General features: G+C 33.0%; 1 protein-coding gene across 6 annotated transcripts in view; it reads left to right on the top strand.

The window, feature by feature from the left end:
* NIPBL (NIPBL cohesin loading factor) overlaps nucleotides 1-17861 on the top strand; it is a 206011-nt gene that overhangs the window by 108409 nt on the left and 79741 nt on the right. For all 6 annotated transcript variants that reach the window (XM_036278788.1, XM_036278789.1, XM_036278790.1 and 3 more), the window contains 2 exons: nucleotides 1509-3134; nucleotides 17544-17726. In XM_036278788.1, coding sequence (XP_036134681.1) covers nucleotides 1509-3134; nucleotides 17544-17726 — 1809 coding nt within the window. The remainder of the gene's footprint in view (nucleotides 1-1508; nucleotides 3135-17543; nucleotides 17727-17861) is intronic.

The raw sequence follows: 17861 nt of genomic DNA, 5'->3' as shown, positions 1-17861 counted from the left end.
CTTCGTATAAATTTTTACCATGTTTTAACTAGGGAAAACAGTCTAATAATAATGTACTTTATTATTATTATTATATAATCACGTAGTTGTTTTGCAAATAGAGTATATATGATGGTAGATTTAACTTCTGAATAACTGAAGAAGCAGAATGACTTAGTTCTTCAAAATTACTAACAAACATCTGAAGTAATTTTTAGCAATATTTTATTAGATTTAAAGCTGGATGAACTGCCACTTCTTACTTTAAAGACAAAATGATGAAACTTTGGTGTATAAAGTCAGCACTGCCATTAAAAACTTTTTTTTCCAGAACTTGATTCCCTAACAATAAGGGGCAGTTTTTTAGTGGTCATTTTGACTTTTATCCTTGTCATGCTGTTTTGCTTAAATGATACTATATCACATTAATGAATATATAAGAGAATCCAGAAGTTCTCCTGTGAAAAATGATTTACATGACTCTTAAAACATAACCTAGGCAATTTAAGTAAGTAAATATTAAAACAGGAAAACCACGGTGCTATAATGTAACTATTCCCAAGAACTAATTAGATATGACCTAGCATCCTCTTTCGTCAGACGGAATCATGCACAGAAGAAATACATAACTGTTAAAAGTTCCTTGACATTTTATTGTGGTGGATTTGTGTTTGTGTATATTTGTGTCTTTACTCTTCAAAATGCTGTAAATTTATTGAGGCCAAGATAGAAACCACTAGAAATTTACATTGAAAAGCCCAAGCATTTTCCTCAGTGGAAGTTGCTTATGGCAGGATTTATCTAAAAAGTCCTTATATGCTTTCATTTCTATACTTACAGTGTTACCTTATTTTAAATCTACTTCTCTATGTTAGTTTTTAAATTCCAGTTGTGCTGTTGACAACTTGAATTTGAATCCTGAATCAAAGGTTATTAACAAACTTGTTAAATTTTTCTCTTATTCTCCTCATTTATGTATTTTTTCACTGACATGGTTTCTTTTTTATTTCGTTTTTTTTTTTTATTCTCTTTCATACTTTTCTTACATATTGTAAAGTTTACATTTTCTTTTTAATATGTTGGCATATTTATGTCTGTAGTTTTCATTTAATGGTAAATGATCACAAATGAGAATACATGGTTTATAAGTGGTTGCCTTATTGATATATCAAGAATCTGGTTTATCTTTAACATATACAAACAAAAATGTATGTTTGTATTTAATGTATTATAAGTTCCATTTATTTTATATTCTTAGGCTTATTTATATACTCAACAAGTATGCTGTTAAGTTCTTTTTGCTATAGTCACTAATATTTATTGAGGTACAAGCATGAATATTTCTTCAAAACTTGGTCTAAAAATATTATATCATTTGTGCCTACTATTTTATATATGCATATTAATATCTGTATTCATCACCTTTTAAAAAGCATTATGACTTTTAAAAAATAGTCAAAGTTCATATGGTTTTTAATAAAAGAATATATGTCTATTACTGATACTGAATATTTATCTTTAAATTTCAGATAAGCCTTTGAAAAAAAGAAAACAAGATTCTTACCCACAGGAGGCTGGGGGTGCTACAGGAGGTAATAGACCAGCTTCTCAGGAGACGGGTTCTACGGGAAATGGGTCAAGGCCAGCATTAATGGTTAGCATTGATCTTCATCAGGCAGGAAGAGTGGACTCTCAGGCTTCTGTAACTCAGGATTCAGACTCCATAAAAAAGCCTGAAGAAATCAAACAATGTAACGATGCACCTATTTCTGTTCTTCAGGAAGATATTATTGGAAATCTTAAATCTACACCAGAAAACCATCCTGAGACTCCTAAAAAAAAGTCTGATCCCGAGCTTTCAAAGAGTGAATTAAAACAAAATGAAAGTAGATTGGCAGAATCTAAACCAAATGAAAACAGATTGGTGGAGACAAAATCAAGTGAAAGTAAGTTAGAAACTAAAATTGAGACACAAACAGAAGAACCTAAACAGAATGAGAGCAGAACTGTGGAATCCAAACAAAATGAGAGCACCACAGCCGAGCCTAAACAGAATGAAAATAGACTGTCTGACACAAAACCAAATGACAACAAACAAAATAATGGCAGATCAGAAACAACAAAGTCAAGACCTGAAACCCCAAAGCAAAAGGGTGAAAGCCGACCTGAAACTCCAAAACAAAAGAGTGATGGGCGTCCTGAAACCCCAAAACAAAAGGGCGATGGGCGGCCTGAAACTCCAAAGCAGAGAGGTGAGGGCCGACCTGAAACTCCAAAGCAAAAAAGTGAAGGTCGGCCTGAAACACCAAAACATAGGCATGAAAATAGGAGAGATTCTGGAAAGCCATCAACAGAGAAAAAGCCTGAAATGTCTAAACATAAACAGGATATTAAATCTGATTCACCTCGGTTAAAATCAGAACGAGCTGAAGCCTTAAAGCAAAGACCTGATGGACGATCTATTTCTGAGTCACTGAGACGTGACCATGATAGTAAACAAAAATCAGATGACAGGAGTGAATCAGACCGACATCGGGGGGATCAGTCTAGGGTTCGAAGACCAGAAACATTGAGATCCTCTAGTAGAAATGAACATGGCATTAAATCTGATGGTTCAAAACCTGATAAACTAGAAAGAAAACACAGACATGAATCAGAGGACTCAAGGGAAAGACCATCTTCTGGGGAGCAAAAATCAAGGCCTGACAGCCCTCGAGTTAAACAAGGAGATTCTAATAAATCAAGACCTGATAAGTCTGGTTTCAAATCACCAAATAGTAAAGATGACAAAAGGACAGAGGGTAACAAGAGTAAAGCAGACAGTAATAAAACGCACCCTGATAATAAGGCAGAATTTCCAAGTTACTTGTTGGGGGGCAGGTCTGGTGCATTGAAAAATTTTGTCATTCCAAAAATCAAGAGGGATAAAGATGGCAATATCACTCAGGAGACAAAGAAAATAGAAATGAAAGGAGAACAGAAAGACAAAGTAGAAAAAATGGGATTAGTTGAAGATCTAAATAAAGGAGCTAAGCCTGTAGTTGTCCTTCAAAAACTGTCTTTGGATGATGTTCAGAAACTTATTAAAGATAGAGAGGATAAATCACGAAGTTCCCTTAAACCTATGAAGAATAAACCATCAAAGTCAAATAAAGGTAAGAATAATTATACTGATGCCATTTGTATTCTAATATTTCCTTTCAGTTTTAAGGTTACTAAGGATAAAAAAAAAAAAAGAAATTTATAAAAATTGAAACACTACTACATGAAAATGTAACATTTGTTTTTTTTGTTTGTTGTCCTGTAATATAGATAAAAAGTTCTCAATGAAAATTTTTTATCTCCCAGGCTTACTTGAACTACTCACAGTAGTCATAATTTTTACTGTTTGGCACACAGTAAAAATTACTTTTGCTGTTTAGTTATTTTAGGTATTTTTGAAAGTTGCTTGTCAATCAAGTGAATGCATTAGAATGGATGTATTTAACAACTTTCTAAAATTGTTTTGACTGTACAGATACTTCATTCTATAATGAGGTAATAAATTGAATTTTAATTTATGACATCTCAATTGAGCCATATGGTATACAAAAATAAGTGTTATAAATTTTTAAAGACTATACAGTGTCTCAATACTATTTTCTTACAGACCTATCTCTGAATTGTTGATTATTGATGAATAATTTTAATTTATATAGTTTAGAAAGTTATATAAAAGATCATTTCTTTTTGCGGGGAAGGTAATTAGTTACAAATGTTTTATTTTTAAAATAATATGGTGTTGCTCTTTTGCATGAAAAAGTTATAGGGAATGATATTTACCTCAAATTGGTTTAAATCATTAATTTGCAGGGTGTTTTTTAGTTTAGTTTTTTGTTTTGTTTTGCATGGTTGCTTAGTTAAATTCTTTGGTTACTTGAGTAGGTTGTATTGTTTCCTGGAGGAAAATAAGGGGTCTTAAGTGCTAAAAATACAGTGGCAGTTTGTACAGAAAATATGATTTTGTGTTCCTGTGTATACAAATAGATGTATCTCTATATATCTATGTATACATTTATACACACACACACACACACACACACACATATGATGCTGTATGGCAAGACCTAATTAATGTTTAGCCCATGCAATATCTATAGATTCAAATATAGTTCTTAAGGCAATAGAGGGGTAAGTTTATTTGATTTTTAAGTTACAATTCTGTAAAAGAAGTTCATTAAATAAAAACTTAGATTTATACTTATAAGCAAACATATGAAACTCTAGAATTATGCTGTTCAATATGGTAGTTACTAGCTTCATTAGGAATTGAAATTAGTTTAAAATAAATAAAGTTAAAGTTTACATCCTTAATAGCTACATGTGGCAAGAAGCTACCTTGTTAAAGCAGATAGAGAACTTTACATCATCACAGAAAGTTGTATTGTACAGCACTGCAGTGTATTAGGGATACAGAAGGTGTAATGGTTATTTTTGTAAAATATTGTGCTTTGTTTATTAAAATAAGCTTATTGAAAACAGTGTTACTACTAAGAACTCTTTATTCAAAAAAGTAACTTGTCATGACTATTTTTATTCTTGGCTTTCATTAAACATTTACTTTTCACTAATATTTGTATTTTAGTGAAACTTTTTTTTTAATCCTTGCCTGAGGATATGTTTTTATTTATTTTTAGAGAGAGAGAGAGAAACATCGATATGAAAGAAAAACATCGATTGGTTGCCTCCCATATGCACCCCAACTAGGGATCTAACCTGAGACCCTTAGGTGCACAGGACCACTCAAACCAACTGAGCCACACACTGGCCAGGGCAAAACTTTCAGATTTTAAATTATGGCAAGCAGACCTACAAAAATAATTACCTTCTTAGCTTTAATTAATGAATAGTTTATTATCTAACTTCAGTGATTTTCAGAATTACTTATGTATAAAAGATTGTTAGAATGTGGTGGCTAGCCCTGAAATTGTTTTCTTTTAGATAAAGATTGTCTTTAAAAATTTCAACTGATAGTTTGGGAGTGGTATATATCTATATGTAGTAAAGAGTATAGTTATGTGATTTTACAAATGGAAAGATGGAAAGTGGTACCCTCTTGTCCCCTTGATCTGGACCATCTTTTTTCCCCTGCGCTCTGTCAGCTTATGCTAGCCTTGCTTTCTAAGCTCCGTTTTAACAAAGAATCTTTATAACTGAACATCAACAAATGAACATAGCTCCTAATTAGTAACTGTTGTATTATTTCCTGTGGTTCTTCACATGTAATTTCATTGCTTGCCTGTGATGGGAACTTTTTAGTACTAATCCTTGTTTCTCCTAAATGTACTTTTAACACAAATATGTGTACTAGATATGTTCTTTCAGTGAGTAAGTGGGCTATTTAGGTGTATCTGCCTGTGAGATTAGAATATGTGTGTGCATGTGCATGTGTGTGTATACTTAATATCTGCGATTTTAAGTGGACCTTCATCAAAAATGTTATTTCAGTGCTTAGATTCATTTCAGGATTCCATATAGATATTTTGGTTTTATTTATACCTTAAAATTTATATCTATTATTTTTTAGTAATGTATTCATTCTATTTTAGATCTCTGCTGATTAGTTAGCAATGTCAGTGTTATATATTGTGGATTTTTAAAAATTTCATGCAGTTGTAGATTACTGACCCTTTGTAATAAATTTTACTTGGGATTTACTTTGGAGAATCACAGAAAATCACCTATTCTGACATATTGGTGTTTTTCTAGATAAAGGAATTAGGCTGAATATTGCTGGGATACTTTTGTGGTTAATTCCTAGGACCAAAACTCATGGTAGGTTGTTTAAAAAAAAATTGTTTTAATTGATTTTAGAGAAAGAGGAAGGGAGAGGGAGAGAGAGATAGAAACATCGATGAAAGAGTACATCATTTGGCCGCCTCCTGCATGCCCCCAACTGGGAATTGGGCCCACAACCTGGGCAAGTGCCCTGACGAGGAATCGAACTGGCAGCCTCTTGGTACTTGGGTCGACACTCAACCAGTGAGCCACACTGGCAGGGCAGTAGGTTGCTTTTTTAGAAGAGCCATAAAATTTTATATTTTAAGTATCTTACCTAATGGGCATATTTAGAATATTCACTCTTTAGAGTAACTTGAAATTCATTGAATGTGCATAAGATGACATTATCACATTTGTTTTGATTTCTGTGGGGATACGTGCATATCCCTAATACCTAGCATAATATGTAGTATATAAGAGCATATTAAATGCCTACTTAATGACTAGAGACTATATTGCCACCATGTTCAGAAAATACTTTGATTTTTTAAATTGTGTGTAAATTAAAATTGTGTTTTCTTCCTTTATGTTTCTGTCAGTAGACCCTAGCTCAAGAGCTATTAATTTTCGACTTCCCGTTCCCTAAACTTTGTAATAACTCTTTCACCCTGTCAACTACCTAGTTTTTATTAAGATTCAAAGGAGACCTACTCATATTCGCGTCTGTTTAATGTATCCTTTACCTTAATTTGCTCTATAACTGTTACAAGATTGGCTCAGTATCAGTTCTATTCTCTTGCTTCAGTCATCTTCTCAGTCTTTTACCATCACCTTGTTTCTTTCTTGCCAATTGAAGGAATGGAGGTGGGGAACCAACATAACCTTTGTGAAGCCTTTAAAAATATTTTTAAAATATTGTTTCTTTCTTTTTTTTTTTTCCCTTTATTGATTTTAAAGAGAGAGGAAGCAAGAGGGAGAGATAGAAACATCGATGAGAGAGAACATCGATTGACTGCCTCCTGCATGCCCCCACTGAGGATCAGGCCCACAACCTGGACATGTGCCCGACTGGGAATCGAACCAGCGAACTTCTTGGTGCATGGGTCGATGCCCACCCACTGAGCCACACCAGCTGGCTAAAAATATCATCTATTAAAATATGTTAAATGCAAAAACATTATCTTTGTTTTAAAAATATTTTTACTAAGAATATTATCCTAATATGCCCTAATGTACAATGTCTCCAAATTAAATAATGAGGTTATGAGATCTTTAAGAGGGTCGTGATCATTAACTAACATACCTTAAAAGTGTTAACAGCTTAGTATCAGTAATTATGCATCTTAATTTGATTTTTTACATTTCAGAGTGTCTCAAAATAGCTTAGCTTAATATCCAAGGAAATCATTTTTTTCTTTCTTCCTTCCAACTAGTATATTGTTTTCCATCACTTGCACTCACTGCTTCAAGAAATATCCCATACCAACTGTCACTTGAGATCATGGTCTTTAAACTATAGTGTTCTGATTAGCTAATGACTGCAGTCATTATTAGGAGTACTTAGTTCACCTCAGTTATTACTGTGGCAGTTACACTATCAAGTGTTGATCACTAAAATACATTAGCTAGTGACCTGTTATGTAGCACTGAACCAGTCGGATTATGTTTAGGACTCTCGCTTTCTGTAAATTTGAAAGTACTGTTTCTGCAAGTGAATTTTTGGCATAGTTTATGAATTCCTAAGTTGAATTTTTGGCAAAGTGTATATGATTGTAATATTCAGAATCTTTAACAATACTGTAATGGAAATTTATGTTGGTTTATTTGGTTAGTTTTATAAAATACTTTTCTGAAAAACTCAAGTTTTTAGCAGTGATATCTTCAGGAAATGTTTGGAGAATATTTTATCATAGAAGTTGGCTTAATAGATACCTAGCTTTTGTAGAGTAATATTTCAAATTTTTCAGCCATGATTTCCATTCATAAAATTATTTTGGTCCCAAATTTGCTCAGTAGATAATTGATATTAATGTTAAAGAGATTCAGTAGGTAGACATATTTTCATAAAAATTAAATGCATTAAAGTTTGCTAGTGGTCTCTCTCCTTTCCATTTCATATCTCAAGGCAGCCTGAGGGCATAGATAGCTTCTATAAGGTTTTCCTATCTGTAGAAATAGGCATATACTTAGGGGTGAGGAGAAAGCAGATAATCTCGAGAGAACCTGCTCCTATTTATGAAGAAATAGTCATTACTCTAACATACTGAATTCCTTTTTCTTTTTATATATGCTCACCCAAGGACATTTTTGCATTTATGTTCAGATAGAGTGGGAAGGAGAGAGGGAGGAAGAGAGAGAAACATCGATGTGAGAGAGGCGCATCAACTGGCTGCCTCCCACACGACCCCAACTGGGGCCAGGGACAAACTGCAACCAAGGTATGTGCCCCTAGCGGGAACCGAACCCAGGACTCTGGTCTGCAGGTCAACGTTGTAACCTCTGAGCCAAACCAGCCAGAACCTGTATTCCTTTTTCTAAAAAAAAGTTATGAAAACTCTCCCCTACAAAACCCTGATACAGATATTAAGATAATAAATGCCTACTTGATATTTTAGTATAGTATATACTATATGCTATAGTATACTATAACATCATAGTATGCTATTAAATAGTTAATTACTATAGTAACAATAAGTTAATGTTATATAGTATAATGTGTCATGGTATAGTATAATATCAAGTAGGTATTTGTTATTTGAATATCTATATCAAGCTTTTTGTGGAGGAAGGTTTCAATAACTTTTTTTAGAATAAAAGAATTCAATGTGTTAGAGTAATAGTATATAATATATAACATACAGGATGTATAATAATAGTATATGATATGATACAATATGCAGTTGACTTTTGAACAAAACCTTGGGAAAATCATAACCTTTCAAAGCCTTGGTTCATTTACTTTTAAAATGAAGAAACCAATTTTCTTCCTACTTCATAGTTATGAGGACCAAAATAAATCTTATTCGAAGAGCAAAAATATGTCCATTTCTTTTAATATAAAGAAATACAGCCCTGGCCGGTTTGGCTCAGCAGTTAGAGTGTTGGCCTTTGGTCCAGAGAGACCCTGGTTCGGTTCCTGCTAAGGGCGTGTACCTCCGTTGCAGTTTGTCCCCAGCCCTGGTTGGTCGTGCAGGTGACAACCACTCGATGTGTCCCTTTCACGTCGATGCTTCTCTCTCTCTCCCACTCTATCTGAACAAAAAATGGAAAAATGTCCTCAGGTGAGGGTAAAAAAAGAAAAAAAAAATACAGTCATTCCATTTTAATTGAATTTATCTAACAAAGTAATTTTTTAAAATCTTATGCATATATACTTCATATTTAGTGTGTATTTGAAGCTATTGCTGCCACCATTTTCTGTTTTATTGAAATATAATTAACATAATATTTATTAGTTTAAGGTGTACAAAATATGTATGTATTGCAAAATCACCACCACAATTAAATTTAATTAACATTCAATAGCTATATCTTGTGACAATAATTTTTAAGATTTGTTCTCTTAATAATTTTTAAATATTCAGTACAGTTTTGTTAATGATAGTCACCATGCTATATGTTACATCCCCAAAACTGACTTATTTTATAACTGAAAATTAATACCTTTTGACTACCCATTTCACCCACCAGCCATTCCTTACCTCTGCAAACCATCAATCTGTTTTCTGAGTTGTTTTTTTACATCTACATGTGAGATCATACAGCATTTGTCTTTCTCTGTCTGGTTTATTTCTCTGAGCAATATGGGCTTAAATAGCAGGATTCCTTCTTTTTTATGGCTGAAGACTATTTCATTAAATATATACCACATTTCTTTATCCATTCATTCATCAATGGACTAAACAACTATGGTTATTTCCACATCTCGGCTATTGTAAATAATACTGCAATGACCAAGGGAGTGCAGACACCTCTTTAATGATCTTGTTTTCTTCAGATTATATACTCAGAAGAATTACTCATCATATGATATTTTTATTTATTTATTTTGAGGAACCTGTATACTGTTTTCCATAGTGGCTGTACCAGTTTACTTTCCCACAAACAGTACACTAGAGTTCCTTTGTTTCCACATCCTCACCAACATTTATTATTTATTGTCTTTTTTAATAATAGCTATTCTAAAGGTGTGAGGTGATATCTAGGGTTTCGATTTGCATTTCCCTGAATGCAAATCATACACTTGTTGGGCATACGTATATATTCTTTGGAAAAATGTCTATTCAGATCCTCTGACTATTTTTTAATTGAATTGCTGGGTTGTTTTTTTTTTTACTATTGAGTTATAGGAATTCCTTATATATTTCAGATATTAACTTCTTATCTGATATATGATTTGTGATATTTTCTCATTTGGTAGGTTGCCTTTTATTTTGTTGATGGTTTTCTTTGCTCTGCAGAAGCTTTTTAAAGTAGTCCCATTTATTTGTTTTTGCTTTTGTTGCCTTTGCTTTTGGGGTCAAATTCAAAAAATCATTGCCAAGATCATTGTCAGGTAGCTTACTGCCTGTTTTCTTTTAGGAGTTTTATGGTTTCGGGACTTACATTCAAAGTTTTGAATCTACTTTAAGATGATTTTTGTGTATGGTGTAAGGTAGTGGTCCAGTTTTTACATGTGGCTTTCCAATTTATCCATCACCATTTATTTTTTATTTTTTTCCAATTTTTATTAATTTATTTTTGTTACAGATGTTTCTCCTTTTCCCCACCTAAACACCCTCTTCCCCATACCCTTCCTCCCCTAGCATTGTCTCTGTCCATTGGTTATGCATACATGCATATAAGTTCTCTGGGTCATCTCATCCATTCCCCCTACCCCCCTACTCTGAGGTTTGTCGGTCTGAACCAGACTTCTTTCTATGTCTCTGGGTCTATTTGGTTCATCAGCCCACCTTGTTCATTATATTCCACAAATAAGTGAGATCATGTGGTATTTGTCTTTCTCTGATTAGCTTATTTCGCTTAGCATAATACTCTCCAGGCCCCTCCATGTCGTCTCAAAGGATAAGAGATCTTTCTTTCTTACAGCTGCATAGTATTCCATTGTATTTATGTACCACAGCTTTTTTTATCCACTCATCTATTGATGGACACTTGGCCTGTTTCTAAATCGTAGTGATTGTAAATAGTGCTGCTATGAACATAGGGATACATATATTCTTTCTGATTGGTGTTTCAGGCTTCTAAGGATATATTTCTAGAAATGGAATCACTGGGTCACATGGCAATTCAGTTTTTAATTTTTTGAGGAAACACCACATTGTTTTCCATAGTGGCTGCACCAGTCTGCATTTCCACAAGCAGTGTACTACAGTCCCCTTTTCTCCACACCCTCGCCAGCACTTGTTGTTTGATGATTTGTTGATGGCAGGCATTCTGGCAGGTGTGAGGTGATACCTCATAGTTGTTTTAATTTGCATCTCTCTGATGATTAGTGATGTTGAGCATTTCTTCACACATCTCTTAGCCATTTGTATGTCCTGTTTGGAGAGGTGTCTATTTAGGTCCTCTGCCCATTTTTTAATTGGGTTCTTTGTCTTCCTTTTGTTGAGTTGTATGAGCACTCTCTATATATTGGAAATTAACCCCTTATCTGATGTATCATTGGCAATTATGCTCTCCCATACAGTGGGTTCCCTTTCCTTTTGATGGTTGTTTCTTTTGCTGTGCAGAAGCTTTTGAATTTGATGTAGTCCCATGCGTTCATTTTTTCTTTGTTTCTGTTGCCTTAAGTGATATATCAGTGAAAATTCTGCTGCGTATGATGTCCGAAATTTTGTTGCCTACATTTTCTTCTAGGATTTTTAGGGATTCACAGGTCACATTTAAGTCTTTTATCCATTTTGAGTTTATTGTGTATGGTGGAAGTTGATGGTCTAGTTTCATTATTTTGCATGTAGCTGTCCAATTTTCCCAACACCATTTAGCTGTCTTTATTCCCTTGTATGCTCTTGCCACCTTTTTTAAATATTAATTGAGCATAATGTCTTGGGTCAATTTCCGGGTTCTCTGTTCTGTTCCATTGATCTATCTGCCTGTTCTTGTTTCAGTACCAGGATGTTTTGTTTACAGCTGCTTTGTAGTATAACCTGATATCCGATATTGTGATCCCACCTACTTTGTGCTTTTTCAAGACTGCTGTGGCTATTCGGGGTCTTTTTTGGTTCCATATGAACTTTTGAAGTATTTGTTCTAGTTCTGTGAAATATGTTGTTGGTATTTTGATGGGGATTGCATTGAATCTATAGATTGCTTTGGGTAGTATGGACATTTTAATGATGTTAATTCTTCCAATCCATAAACAGAGTATGTGTTTCCACTTTTTAATATCTTCTTCAATTTCTTTTTCCAATGTCCTGTAGTTTTTTGCAAATAGGTTCTTTACTTCTTTGGTTAAGTTTATTCCTAGGTATGTTAATTATTTTGCCACGACGGTAAATGAGATTGTTCTTTTAGTTTCTCTGTGTGTATAAGAATGCCTTTGATTTCTTGATGTTAATTTTGTATCCTACTACTTTGCCAAATTCATTTATTAAGTCTAGTAGATTTTTGATGGAGTCTATAGGGTTTTCTATGTATAGTATCATGTCATCTGCGAATAATGTCAGTTTCACGTCCTCCTTTTCAATTTGGATTCCTTGTGTTTTTTTTTTCTTCATGTCTGATTGCTGTGGCTAAGACTTCCAGTACTATGTTAAATAAGAGTGGCGAAAGTGGGCATCCCCCTGTCTTGTTTCTCTTCTTAAGGGAAATCCCAACACCATTTATTGAAGTGACTGTCCTTTCTCCACTGAATATTTTTGGCTCCTTTTTTGGAAATTAACTGATCATATATGCATGGGTTTATTTCTGGGCTTATTATGGTCTATGTGTCTGTTTTTATGTTAGTATGCACTATGTTGGTAACCACAGCTATGTAATATAATTTGAAATCAGTAAGTGTGATGCTCCTAGCTTTGTTTTTTTCCCCTCAAGATTACTTTGGTCATTTGACTATTTTGTGATTCTATACAAATTTTATTATTGTTTGTTTACTTCTGTTAAAAAAAGCCTTGAATTTTGGTTGGGCTAGTATTGAATCTGTAAATTGCTTTGGGTAGTATAGACATTTTAACAATATTAGTCCTTCTAATTCATGAGCATGAAATATCTTTCTGTTTATTTGTGTCTTCAGTTTATTTCATCAACGTTTTATAGTTTTCAGTGTGCAGATTTTTTTTTACGTTCTTTCTATTTTATCTTCTTTTATAAAACAGCTTAGTTTCATTTGTCTTTTCTGTTTTTTTTTGTTTTGTTTTGTTTTTTAGTGTATTTTATTTATTTATGCTCTGGTCTTTGTTATTTCCTTACTTCTACTAACTTTGGGCTTAGTTCTTTTTCAATTCCTTAAGGTACAAAATTAGGTAGTGCTTCTACATTTGTTTTTTCTCGCTGTGCATATACTTGTCAAGGAAAGGATCATTTGATCCCTGCTTCCTACTTTCTATATTAGTAGTAGTAAATTGTCATTTACATAATAGACTTCCTAGAAAGCATGTTTCTTTTTATAGTTCTTTTTCATAGTGACTTGATATCTGTACATTGATGACAGAGCTAGGTTAATATCAAAACTGTGCTATCTAAAACCATATTTAGGTTTCTTAATACCTTTTCTTTTGCCTGCTTTATTTGTAACTGTTTTTTCAGTTGTTATAAACCAACACCTTGGTATTTTGTCTTCATTAAATAAACCAGTTTGCAATGACCTCAACTGTACAGAATGGAATAAAATTATATATAGGTGGGTGGCACTTTATTCTATTTTGCAAGGTGGATGGCACTTTGTTTTGTTTTTTTAATAAAGTATAACTTGATATAGATCAAGAGTCAGCAAAGTTTTTCTCTAAAGGCCCTAATATAGTAGGCTTTATGAGCCACTTGTCTCTAACATTGTAATAAAAACAACCACAGACAATGTGTAAATTGTTTGTGTCATTGTGTTCTAATAAAACTTTACGTACAAAAACAAGTGGTGAGGTAGATTTGACCCTGCAAGTTGTAGATTGCTGAACCTGATATAGATATAAAGTCAAAGTTTCCTATAGATGGATACCATAACTAGGTTGTTTGTTCTGTAGCAAATAAGACCTAAAATTTGGATTTCCCAATTCCATTTAAGTATTCTTGTGTGTGTATTAAAAGATTGATATAGTTTTATTTTTCTCATTCTTATCCAGTATTTATCTTTGTATGAAATTAGCCAAGTATAATATTTTAACAGGATATTTAATATGTGTACATACATATATAATTGGGCTATATATTAATTACTAATTTATAATTAATATATTAAATACAAATATATAACACATATACAGATTTAAATTACCTTTAAAATATTTTATACTTCTCACACACATATCAATTATGAAATTTTTTTCTACTTTTCATGGATGGCTAAACTTTTCTAAAGTTATCAATATAGAACAACAAAGAAATGCTTTCCTGATTTTAAAAAAGAATTTTCACCTGGAAGTTTCTTGGAAGACCACAAATTTATTCTAATTATTATACCAAGCAATTCTGTAAATATTTTTGGCCATAGTCAACATTCCATACAGTCCACTAGATGCACAAACAACACAGTCTATGACTTTATCAAGTTTATGATCTTATGGAGGATATGAGTAACTAGAGATACAGTGACAGTGTTATATTCTTAAGGGAAAGGTACTGTGTGAATACAAAGAACTTTGGGGATCACATGTTGTCAGTGTTTTTTAGTAGAAGGGCTGAAGGGAAAAGCATAGTACGTTTAGAGAACTTAAACATTGGACTAATTTATAGTACAGTGTAGAAAAGTAACATGAAACTAGATTAGTTAAAATTAAACATTATTTTACAGCCATGAATACTAAGAATGTAATCAGAAAATATGCCATTTCTTACATTGTTAGAAAATTATTTTCTAGAATATTATAAAATAGATGTTGCTAAAATCCTCTACACATTCAGCCTAATGTAATAGTATCAGAATAGATAATCATATAATTTAATACTTGATCAGATCAGATTACCTAAATAACAAATATCAACAGGTGAATTTTTGTTGTCCTTGATTCTGTTTTACTTATTTATGAATTTTTTTGGTTTCTACATGATCTTAACATGTTGAATAGTTAATAGTATTTTAAGCTAAATATTTCTCCCTAAAGTTTGATATGATTAGTACTTAAGAGTGATGTTACCACTTTTCAAAAATGGTACAATTCATAATATTGTTTCCCATACCTTTCATATAGACATATCAAATAGTTTTAGAAGATTTTTCTTCTAACATCTCCCCCTTCCAACGTATCTCAAATTATTGCTAAAGTAACATTTCTAAAGTATATATTGATTCTGTCACTCGTCAAAAAGACTAATATAGGAACCTTACCTACTTTTCTAGTCTTACCTATTCTTCTCCCTATTAAGTATTTTGTTCTGTCCAGAACAGACTACTCAAACTACCCCAAACTTATTCTTCCTGGCTACCAACTCCTATTTCTTTGCGCTTGTCCTGCATCCTTCACTCTTCCTACCTACTCTATCTTATCTCTGTTACATGATTTGAAAATTACACAGATAATTTAAAAAAATTTTTTCTTTATTGATTTTAGAGAGAGAGAGAGAGAGAGAGAGGAAGGGAGAGGGAAATAGAAACATCGATGAGAGAGAACATTGATTGGTTGCCTCCTGCACGCTCCCCACTGGGGATTGGACCCATGACCTGGGCATATGCCCTGACCGGGAATCAAACCGGCCACCTCTTGGTGTATGGGTCCTATGCTCAACCACTGAGCCACACCAGCTGGGCTACATAGACAATTTATACTCAACATTAGTATGTCAGGATTGTCGGTAATAGAGTTTTTTAAATATTACCAGTCACAATTATTACGTCTTTGTTGGGTAAAATTGTTGCTATTCATGTCTTTATAAATTTTTTTATTGCTTTTAGAGAGGGAGACAGAAAGAGATAATTGCTTTTAGAGAGGGAGACAAAGAGAGAGAAAAACATCTATTTTTCCATTTATTTATGCATGTACCCTGATCAGGGACTGAACCCACAATCTTGGTGTATCGGGATGATACAAGTTCTAACCAATTGAGCTACCCACCCAGGGTACCATGTGTCTCTTTAAAAGGCTGGAAAACTTCACAAATTACTGAAATAACTCCTTTATGATATTGAGTAAAAGTTTCATGAAAAATAAAAAGTGATTATTCTTCCACTGAGAATAATAATTACGTTTATATTCTTAAATTATTAGTATTGTATATTCTTGAGGCTCTGAAATTGTCTTAATTGGTACCCATTTATTTTGTCATGATTTATTTTTATTCTTTACATAAGCACTATTATCATTTGAATGTTACAGTGTTATTAGTGATCATATAATCAGTATTATTCTCTGCTATATACTAGTATGGTACTCTTTCCTTCCAATCCCTAAATTTGGCAGGTAAGACATCATTTTTATACTTGCATTCAAAGATTTACATGGATAAGTACAGTACGGTTAAAATTGTCATCTTCAATAGTCATCAAGAACATGTTCTCAAAAGTTGATATTGCTACTTTTTTATTTTTTAGCTCTCAACAGGATGTTAATAATTTATTTCTTCATAACAATCTTTTGTGTGTTTGTGTTTATGTGTGTATGATTAGGTAGTATTATGTTAATAGTTTTTATTGTATCATGTTGATATATATTCATCCTGTCTTTATTCTTTCATGGGAAAATATGAACTTATTTCACAAGACTTGAATTTATTATTTTCAGTTATAGATATTTACATTTTTAAATATTTTTGTTCTATTTATCCTGTGTTTCATGTTTCTGTTATTTTCAGTTACATGCATATATTGTTTTGTCTGTTCGAGGAAATTCTCCATAATACTAAAGGCATTATCATGCCTCTCAAGTAGACATTGATAGGTAAAAGCACATAAAACTTTTGTTCCAGCCACCATATACAGCCTCCAAGATCATAGAGGAAGAGAACATTTTTGTTTTGTTTTTCTTATCCTCATCCGAGGACATTTTTACATTTTTGGTTCAGATAGAGTGGGAGGGAGAGAGGAAGAGACAGAGAGAGAGAGAGAGAAACATTGACGTGAAAGGGACACATCAAGTGGCTGCCTCCCGCATGACCCAACCAGGGCTGGGGACAAACTGCAGCTGAGTTACGTGCCCTTAGCGGGAACCGAACCCGGGTCTCTCTGGACCGCAGGCCAATGCTCTAACCGCTGAGCCAAGCCGGCCAGGGCGAGAAGGACGTTTTTTAAGTGTCCTCCAGTTCTTCTTGTTTATACTGAGGGGGATAATATTACTTTCATAATAACTGCTTCAGAGTTCTATAAATCAACTCTGGGTGCAACCAAGAAGGTGAGTACCTCCTACCACAGATACACTTGATGATGCCAGTGGAGCTCTTATTCCAGAAAGCTTTTTCAAAAGGCATTATTATAAAAAATTGATGATAAAACTACCTATTGTTATATTTGTAAGTTGTTATATAATGAAATATGTAAAAAAAAACACTGCATTATCGGTTTAGTATTAGGACTGGTTTAGTTGTAAATATAAAAAGGTTTTATTAAAATACAAAAGTGACTTAGAAAACTTTTGTAAATACTTTTATTTTTATTATGGTAATTTAGTTAAAATTTTCCTTTTATCTTCAGATTGACATTTTTTCTTGCCTTTCATTAATAGGTAGTATAGATCAATCAGTGTTAAAAGAATTACCCCCCGAACTTCTGGCAGAAATTGAATCCACCATGCCACTTTGCGAACGTGTGAAAATGAATAAACGCAAGCGTAGCACAGTTAATGAAAAGCCAAAATATGCTGAAATCAGTTCAGATGAAGATAATGATAGTGATGGAACTTTTGAATGTAAGTATCTTTATTATTACTTTAGAATTAAAAAGTAGATTGACGTGTTGTCTCCTTTATAGTTTTTTGGGTTAGCAAGAGTACAGTGACTTTAATTCTTAATAATATAGCAAGATTTTTTTCTTTTTACTTAAA

Source organism: Molossus molossus, unplaced genomic scaffold (assembly GCF_014108415.1).
Source record: "Molossus molossus isolate mMolMol1 unplaced genomic scaffold, mMolMol1.p scaffold_m16_p_3, whole genome shotgun sequence".
Taxonomy (NCBI): domain Eukaryota; kingdom Metazoa; phylum Chordata; class Mammalia; order Chiroptera; family Molossidae; genus Molossus; species Molossus molossus.
This window is presented reverse-complemented; position numbering and strand designations above follow the sequence as displayed.